This window comes from Ochotona curzoniae, unplaced genomic scaffold (assembly GCF_017591425.1).
Source record: "Ochotona curzoniae isolate NIBS_2020 unplaced genomic scaffold, NIBS_Ocur_1.0 contig_1014, whole genome shotgun sequence".
Lineage (NCBI taxonomy): Eukaryota > Metazoa > Chordata > Mammalia > Lagomorpha > Ochotonidae > Ochotona > Ochotona curzoniae.
In genome coordinates this window covers 36,247,371-36,256,710 of record NW_024464920.1, presented here as the reverse complement: position 1 = coordinate 36,256,710, position 9,340 = coordinate 36,247,371, and the positions used below count along the sequence as shown (strand labels likewise).

At 48.0% G+C, this 9,340-nt stretch overlaps 1 protein-coding gene across 1 annotated transcript; it reads left to right on the top strand.

Moving 5' to 3' along the window:
• The first annotated feature begins 551 nt into the window (after positions 1-551).
• INHBC (inhibin subunit beta C) lies at positions 552-8,130 on the top strand. Its single transcript, XM_040990270.1, has 2 exons — positions 552-864; positions 7,388-8,130. The coding sequence occupies exons 1-2, from the start codon at positions 552-554 to the stop codon at positions 8,128-8,130; spliced, it is 1,056 nt and encodes a 351-aa protein (XP_040846204.1).
• Positions 8,131-9,340: the final 1,210 nt, after the last annotated feature.

Below are 9,340 nucleotides of genomic sequence, written 5' to 3'. Positions count from 1 at the left end.
GCAAAGATGACTTGTAATGACAGCCTCAGAGAGGAGGAAGGAGGGAGGTGGGTTTGAAAATCTCTGAGCAAGGAGAAATGCAACTGTCAATGACCTTTGTGACAGTGACATAGAGGACCCCGTAATCACCAGCTGAAAACTTCTGGCTCCCTGGACCATCACCACCACCACCGCCCCCAGGCTTCCCATCAGCCAGTGATGTGAGGAGGAATCTCAATTCTAACCTTTGTCCTCAGACCTGGCAGCCCACATGGATGGCAGCTGTCTCCCAACATTCACCCAGGGACATTTCTTTCCCCCAAACCAACCAATCTCTTCTCCCATCCTCCACTCTGGACTTTCACTGACTTTCTGCCAAATTCCACCTGTGACTGGAAACGTTTACATGTCAGATGTTTGGCTGCTCTATGCCCTCCGCTAAGAAGTCATGCCAGCTGGACACACACTGCTTCCCAGGGCCCCTGAAAACTAGAACAGAGTTGATATCACTGCTGTTAAGACCCTGAACTGTGGGTTTGTGTCACTTAAGAAGACACTTCCCCCTCCCAGCCATGAGCTTGTCATTGTTCCTGATCTTTCTGTGCCTGGCTCTGGCCACAGCAGCCACTCACAGAAGTGGCGATCAATGCCCAGCCTGTGGGGGACCTGCCTTGGACCTTGAGAACCAGCGGGACTTGCTTCTCAACCTGGCCAAGAGAAGCATCTTGAACAAGCTGCACCTCAGCCAGCGCCCGGTCCTGAGGCGACCAGTGTCCCGAGCGGCTCTGAGAACTGCCCTCCAGCGCCTCCAGGAGTCCCTATGGCATGCACCTCTGGAGGACAGCAGGGCACAGGAGTATGAGATCATCAGCTTTGCTGAGACAGGTGGGTTCCCCGTCTGTAACTCTTCCCCAGAATCTCATCCCTTTAGGAAAGGGTACACTACCTCCGCAACATGTGTCCTGATTCCTGCCCCCAAACCGTGGGACTCTGGCCTCCCACCCAGCCTGCAATCTTCCCACAGGTTCTCACCTTCCAGCTCTTCTAGTAGCTCATGCCTGACCAATGAGCAGTGGGGTATTGGTGAGCTTTGTTTCTATTGATATTTCCCTGTCCTCATCTCCTGCTCTTCCTGCACGACCCACAGATTTTCCTGGGCTGCAGGTGGGAGCTCTTCCGTTTCACAGCTCTGCTCATCTTAGAAGCTTGAGTCAGACATGGTGGGAAAATTGATACTACAAAAACTGGTAAACATTACAGATGAGGAACTTATTTTGTATCTTGAAACTGGACTTCAGTATTTTCTTCCCCTATCTCACCTCCTAGACCAGTTGTCAAACATTTACCAACATACTTCTGATCAATTCCTAAAAATAGAAGTTTTCTGCTTGCCATAACGTAGCAGACAATGCAAGATGGACAGGTTAACCATCCATATTAAACATTCCTGTTCAAAGCAGGGTATGCAAGAACAGGAGTCAACAGAGTAGTCGCTGATACATAAAAATGCTGCCATCTATCCAGCAAGTTTGTCATTCTGCACCAAATCCAGAATCCACTGGTTAGGGCCTCGTTCTCCCGAGTTGTATTTTCCTATGGCTCACCACTTTTCTCCTAGGCATCTGGACCCACCCTCTTGAGCCCTCGCCTCTCTACCTCCTGACAACATTTTTTTTTTCTTTTTAAGTAAGAAATGATTTGTGGCTTTGAGTAAATAAACTTCTTAGAATGCTTCCAGCCCTCTTCCCCTGTCCCCTGCACTGCCCAAAAAATTAAAAAAAAAAAAAAAAGAGTGGACACCCATGATCTTTCCAGTCTTAATGGTTTCTTTCCAAAAATGTTTGTGTTCAAACTGGTGCTGTTCTCAACTTGAGAATTCTCTTTAGAACCTCATGGGCTTTCTGAATGATCCATTGCAGTCTATTAACCAGCAGGAACCCGCCCCCCCATGAGACAGACCCTTCCTCAAGCTACAAGTCAGCATGTGGGACAGCACCCTGAAGATTCTTAGAAACCCCTTTGTCTAGTTGAGAGTATCTCCAGAATCTCACCCTAAATTTTAGCTCTCAATGAATTGCCTGATCATGACAAATGGATTTCAGGTTTGATCTCTCTAACCAGGTTGTATTTCACTGCCAATGTCCTGGATTTGAGAGAGAGGAAGAATGAAAAGGAGTTTTAAAATTTTTCAACCTAGCAAGCCCTTTCAGAAATATTTCCTCTAAATTCTGCTTGAAAATTGAACAATTCCTTTTTTAGTTCATCTTTCTCCTGAAATGCCTTCCCCTAGGAAGCTAAAATAAGGCAATTGGCATTTCCAGCATTCCGCCAGGAAAGAGCTCTAGCTGCATTCACAACTTGGTTAGCTACCTTCTCTGGCTCCCGAATCACCACAGGCGATAGCCAACACAGCCCTCAGGTCCCTCTTTCTCCTGCTTCCAGAGGCAGTTGGCTCCCTGCTTGCTTCCTTTGCGAGCCATCTCTCCTCTGCCCTAACCTTTGCCAGCTATTCAGGCCCAGAACCGCTGCCAATGCTGCCTTCCCTGTTGTGGTGGCAGCCTACTTCTGATACGAATTTCCTCTTCTGTTATCTATAATGAAACACTAGCCACAGGCCTGCAGCGCACTAATGAAGACTCCTTTTGAAATAGCCCCATGGCTTATCAGAGCACCTTGGTTTAAGTCTCAGCTCTGCTTCCAATCTCAGCTTCCTGCCAAAGTGCACCATGGAATATAGCCAGTAGTGGCTCAAGGATTTGGATCCTGGATTGAGATCTGGGCTCCTGGCTTCAGCCTTGCCTGGCACTCCCTGTTGCAGACATTTGGGGAGTGAATCAATGAATAGAAGAATTGTCAATATCTCTGTTTCTCTCTACCTTTCAAGTAAAACAAATAACTAGCTGAAATGTATATGTATGTATTTGTAGATAAATAAATGTATGTATATATATATACCAAACAAAAATGCTTAAGGTAAGAATTCCATTCTTACAATATTATGACTTGAGTGGTCTTCTTTAGACAGTTCTCTCCATGAAAAGTGATTGGGGTCATTCATGGAACTGCTCTCAGGAGGGACTAGGCTATCCAAAGTCTTTGTTTAAATGACTTTTCATCATTTATTAGCCTTGCCTGTGTTTCTTTCTTTTTAAAATATATATGAAAGGCAGAAAGATAAGAAAGCTCTCAACCACTAATTCACGCTCCAAATGCCTGCAACAGCCAGGAGCCAGAGACACAATCCAGGTCTCTCTCATGGATGGCAGAAATTCAATCATTTGAGCCATCACCACTGCGTGCCAGGGTCTGTGTTGGCAGGAAGCTGGAGTCAGGAGTCTAAGCTAGGAACTAAGCCCGATGTGAGATGTGGGTGTCACAGAACATTTTATTGTGGTTGTTTTTTATAACTTTAAGTCTGTTTTAAGTGCACTCGTGTGGGATTTTTACTTTTAAATTTTTATTTATTGGGGCTAGCGCCATGGTGTGGCAGGCTAAGCCTCTGCTTATGGTGCCAGTGTCCCATATGGGTGCCAATTCAAATCCTGGCTGCTCCACTTCCCATTCAGCTCCCTGCTTGTGGCCTAGAAAAGCAGTTGAGGACGGCCTAAAGCCTTGGAACACTGTGCCCATGTGGGAAACCCAGAGGAAACTCCTGGCTTCAGACTGACTCAGCTCTGGCTGTTGCGGCCATTTGAAGAATAAACCAGTGGATGGAAAATACTTCTGTCTGACTGTCTCTCTCTCTAATCTGCCTTTCCAATAACAATAACTAATCTTTAAAAAAAAAAAAAAAGGTGGGTCCCGACGTGATAACCTAGTGGCTAAATCTGTGCTTTATATCCTCCAGGATCCCATATGGGCACCAGTCCATATACTAGCTGCTCTACTTAAGCAGTGGAGCACCCAACACAACAAATGTGTGCTTAGGTCCTTTGTTGTCTAATTACTACATTCTATTTTAATGTAGACTTTATAAAAAGTTTTTATTCATTTTCATTGGAAAGTCAGATCCACACAGAGAAGGAGAGACAGAGAGGAAGATCTCGGCTTGTTCACTCTCCAAGTGGCCACAATGGCCAGAGCTGAGCCAATCCAAAGCCAGGAGCTAGGAGCCTCTTCTGGGTTTCCCACATGGGTACAGGGTCCCAAGGCTTTGGCCCATCCTCTACTGCTCTCCCAGGCCACAAGCAGGGAACTGGATGGGAAGTGGAGCTGCTAGGATTCGAACCAGTACCCATATGAGATCCTGGCGTGTGCAAGGCTAGGACCTTAGCCAATAGGTTATCATGCCAGGCTCAGCACACAAGTCTTTCATGTTAGGGAGCCAAATTGTATCCAGTTATCAGTGGGAAACCATCAGAGGGCTTAAAGCCATGGAGACAAAGCTGATCGGATTTATATAGTAAAAAGATTAAGCTGAGAACAGGTGGTGTTATATCGGGGGCTAAGCTGTAACTTGGGACACTCACATCCTGTCTCAAGAGTACCTGGTTTGGGCCCGGCACAATGGCCCAGTGGCTAAATCCTCACCTTGCACACCCAGGATCCCATATGGGTGCCAGTTCGTGTCCTAGCTGCTCCATTTCCCATCCAGTACCTTATTTGTGGCCTGCAAAAGCAAGGTTGTATGTCAGACTAATGTGTTGTAGATGAGGTGAAAGAAAAGAAATTATATTATGAATCGGAGGTAGAGCTGATAGTTCTTTGAGATAATTTTTCAAAGGAGGAGATGAAAGTAGTGAAAGTAATACATTTATAAGGAAGGATAAAGTTGGAGGAGGAACAGATTTGGGTTGGGGAGATAAATTTAGAACATGAAAAGTTTGAGATATCACTGGATATTCAAGTAGAATAGTAGAAGAGTAACTGGATATACAGTGGGGAGCCCAAGGAGAGGTCAGGGCCAGGGATATGAACGTGTACTTGTTTTTCAGAGTTACCATCATGTAGATGAAATTGAAAGGCATGAGAACTGATGAGTTCAACGTGGGAGAGTACAGCTGGAGAAGAGAAGGGAACTTGGGACCTCCAACACTGAGAGGCCAGGCGAAGGGAGAAGAACTGTCAGTAAAAGAGACAAAGATGGACTGGCCAATGTCATTAAAACCAAGAGATGGAAATATTTAAGAAGGAGGGAGTGCTTAATTCTGTCAAACACTGCTTCAAGGTCAAGTAAGATATGGCTGATTTTGACAAGAGCCATTACAGTAGAAGGAATAAAAAAATATATAATGAAAATGTCTCAGTAGAGCAGATGAGAGATGGTGAGGTGAAATCAGGCAGTAGTGATGGAGACAGAAAGAAATGCAGACTTTTTAGAGCCGTGTCAATGAGATGCTGAATGAAGAGTGAAGCAGGGTTTCTTTTTTTTTTTTAAGATTTATTTTTATTATTTTTTTATTGGAAAGGCAGATATACAGAGAGGAGAGACAGAGAGGAAGATCTTCCGTCCGATGATTCACTCCCCAAGTGAGCGCAACAGTCGATGCTATGCCGATCTGAAGCCAGGAGCCTCTTCCAGGTCTCCCACGCGGGTGCAGGGTCCCAAAGCTTTGGGCCGTCCTCGACTGCTTTCCCGGGCCACAAGCAGGGAGCTGGAAGGGAAGCAGGGCTGCCGGGGATAGAACCAGCGCCCATATGGGATCCCGGGCGTGCAAGGCGAGGACCTTAACCACTGCGCCACCGCACCGGGCCCCAAGCAGGGTTTCTAGAGATGATGTTCAGGGGAGGCGTACAACCAACTTTTGTCTTCCATTCTGCATGAAAGGCAGAGAGACAGATATTCAATTCACTGATGTACTTCCCCAGTGCTGGGTCACACCGAAAGAGGAGCTCAACTCAGACCCCATCTTCCACAGGAGTGGTAAGGACCCAATGACTGGAATCAGCACCTGCTGCCTCCAAGGATGAAAACCAGCAGGAAGCTGGATCAGAAACAGAAAATCAGGGATCTTGATATGGGATAAGAGTTCCCAAGAGGGCCACTTCAGCTGCTGTTCCAGATGTGCACTCACTACTAGTCCTGAGAAAGAGGAATGTACCTGTGTGTGTGCGCGTGCATGCACATGTGTAGGAAGGTAAACAATGTTTTGAGGGTTGGGACAGACTGGTTTTAATATGCTGACAGAATTTTTATGTTGCAGAAGTAAGCAGTTAGAAGTTTAGGATTGAGGCACAGTGACTACAAAATTTGTATGTCCAGTCGAGATATTCAACACTGGGAAGATAGTAGAGGACGGCCCAAAGCCTTGGGACCCTGCATCTACATGGGAGACCCAGAAGAGGTTCCTGGCTTCTGGCTTCAGATTGGCTCAGCTTTAGCCACTGCAGCCACTTGGGGAGTAAACAAGCCGGTGGAGGATCTTCCTCTCTGTCTCTCCTCCTCTCTGTGTATCTGACTTTCCAATAAAAATTAAATCTAAAAAAAAAAAAAGCTATCTGGACCAAATACACAGATTTAGGGATCATCAGCATAAAGCTGGTGCTGGCCAATCATCAATGCTGCTAAGAGCTCCCCTCAGTGTAGAATAAAAGGAAATGAAGGCCAAAGAGAGACCTTGGAGTGGCAATTGATGCAGCAGATAAGATGCCACCCTATGTCAGAGGACCCAGGTTTGAGTCCTTTTTCAGCTTCTGATTCTAGCTTCCTGCTAACACATACCCTAAGAGGCAATAGTGGTAGCTCAAGAAGTTAAGTCTCTGCCACCTTCATGGGAGACCTGGCCCAAGTTCCAGGTTCCTTGATTTGTCCTTTCCCAGCCTTAGCTGTTGTGGGCATTTGGGAGAATGAACCTGTAATGGGAGATGTCTCTCTCACTCCTTTTCAAATAAGTAAAATATTTCAGAAATGATTGCAAAGAATTCTTGCCTAGTAGGGTTGGTCAAAGAGAGGAAAGACAGCACGGAAAATCAAGGAAGAATCTTAACTGCGTCATGGAAGCATGAGAGGAGCAAGTCTCTAAAAGGCAAAGGTAGCCAACAAGGCTTTCTAAGCCCTTTCTGTGCAGCTGTCACAGCAAACCCCACACCAAGTCAGTTACAATGAACAAGCCTTCGTAAGCCTGTGGTTCTGGGGGCAGGGAAGTCCAAGATTTGACGCCAGCATCTGACAAGTGGCCATGGTGGAAGGACAAAGGGCAGGGGGTTTGAAGGGCTTGTTGTTTTCTGAAGAACTCACTCCTGAGATGAGGATTCACATTCTTTCATGAAGGAAGGATCCCCATGACCCAAACACCTCCTGACATCACGTCACTAGGGATTCAGTTTCCAAACCTATAAACTTTAGGGAACCCATTCAAACTATATAGCAAATGCCTGAAAGAGTTAAAGAACACAGAAAATGCAGAGCGGGTGGTAGGTAGGGCTGACATGGGGACAACCGCAATGACAAGGCTTGTTGTATCCACAGGCCTGTCCAACATGAACCAGACTCGTCTTGATTTCCGCTTCTCTAACAAAACAGTGGCTGGCGTGGAGGTCCAGCAGGCCAGCCTCATGTTCTTTGTGCAGCTCCCTCCCAATACCACCAGGACTCCAAGAATGAGGGTATTTGTGCTAAGCTTACGAGACACCAACCTCACTTGGACTACCCAGCACCTGATGGAAATTGGTGCCAGTGGTTGGCACCAGCTCCTGCTGGGACCTGAGGCTCAGGCTGCTTGCAGTCAAGGGCACCTGTCGCTGGAATTGATACCTGAAGGCCAAGTCGCTCAGGGCTCTATCACCCTGGGTGGGGCTGCTCACAAGCCTTTTGTGGCAGCCCGAGTGAGAGTCAAGGGCAGACACTGGATTCGGCGACGAGGACTCGACTGCCAGGGTGGGACCAGGATGTGCTGTCGACAAGCATTCTTTGTGGACTTCCGTGAAATTGGTTGGCACGACTGGATCATCCAACCTGAGGGCTACCTCATGAACTTCTGCACAGGACAGTGCCCACTGCATGTGGCAGGCATGCCTGGCATCACTGCCTCCTTTCACACTGCAGTGCTTAATCTGCTGAAGGCCAACACAGCGGCAGGCACCGCTGGCAGAGGCTCATGCTGTGTGCCCACAGCATGGCGGCCCCTGTCCCTGCTATACTACGACAGGGACAGCAACATTGTCAAGACAGACATTCCCGACATGGTGGTCGAGGCCTGTGGCTGTAGCTAGGCTACATGGGCTGTGATTGTCACAGAGGATTATATTCCCCAAGGTGCAAATGACCCCACATTGTGCATCTAAGGAAAACCGCTGGGCAGTGTTCGTGGTCACTAGTCTCTCCCTTCGGGCACAATCCATCCAGCAAGTCCCACATGCCCACTCACATCCAAGAGTTCTGCTGCAGTATGAGCAATGCCGTCTGGGTCTCAAGCAAAGACACTTTGAATTCACCCCTAATCAGCCCCAAACCCATCTGGCCTCCCTGCCCTGTCCACCAGCAATCCCCTTAATCCCACTCCAGCCCCTCCTCCTGATTGTTCTGGATCTTCAGAGCCATCCCTATCTTGGATTCACCAGATTTGATCATCCTCCAAAGTGGGGCTCACTACCTGTGAGTCTTAAACTCTTTCAGTCCTGCTGGCTTACCTAGGTGGACTGCTAATGTTCCCTCTGCCTGCCTGCAACATCACTCTATGTCCTTCTCTGTGTCCTGGGGAGCTGGCTTATCCAAGCCATGGCAGCTGAGCTCCCCTGTCCAGGGGCTTCCTGTTGGGTTTGATTAAGGAGAGATCCAGGCAGGCCACAGGATAGGTAGGGCATGTCTTATTCCTGTCCCCTCTGTCTATGTGACTATGGCTGTGCTGTGTCCCCCCGTTGCTCCTATCTGGCTGCCCACTGCCATGGCTCTAGCTTCACCTGGGTTGACAGTGCTGCTCATACCGGGGCATCCTAAGGGCTTTCCACTCTTCCTAGTTCCTGGGTGCCTACACACACATGATGGCTCCCTTATTCCTGCCCCCACATCTGTAACAAGTTCCTGCACCAAGTCCTCCTGATGAAGAAGAACAGACAGTTGAGAGAGGTCCCCAGTCTCCAGCTGACACACCCAAGTGACCCAGAGCCCATCTTCCCTGCCCACACTGCTTCTCCTTCACATGGTCTCCTCAGACCTGGCACTTGGATTCAACTCCTCCTTGAGGCCCCCTCAGATCCTTTCCACCGCCCCAGCGCCTTTTCTGACTGCCTCACAGCTTGTACAGACTGAAGTTTCACCTCCGCCCTCACTCCAGTCACTGAGACCTACAGTGAGTCAGTGAGCATGCTGACAGGGTGCTGGTACACACGTGCTCAGAGCCATCAGCCCTGCCTTGGGGCTAGCAGTTGGCACCTTCCTCTGCTTCCTGTCATCCATCCCAAGGCTCTAGCTAGGAATCCTGTT

Excerpts from the sequence above, each read along its gene's own strand:
- INHBC (XM_040990270.1), top strand. The coding sequence starts at position 552 with ATGAGCTTGTCATTGTTCCTGATCTTTCTGTGCCTGGCTCTGGCCACA. Across the intron at positions 865-7,387 it reads CATCAGCTTTGCTGAGACAG|GCCTGTCCAACATGAACCAG; the intron begins GTGGGTTCCCCG and ends TTGTATCCACAG.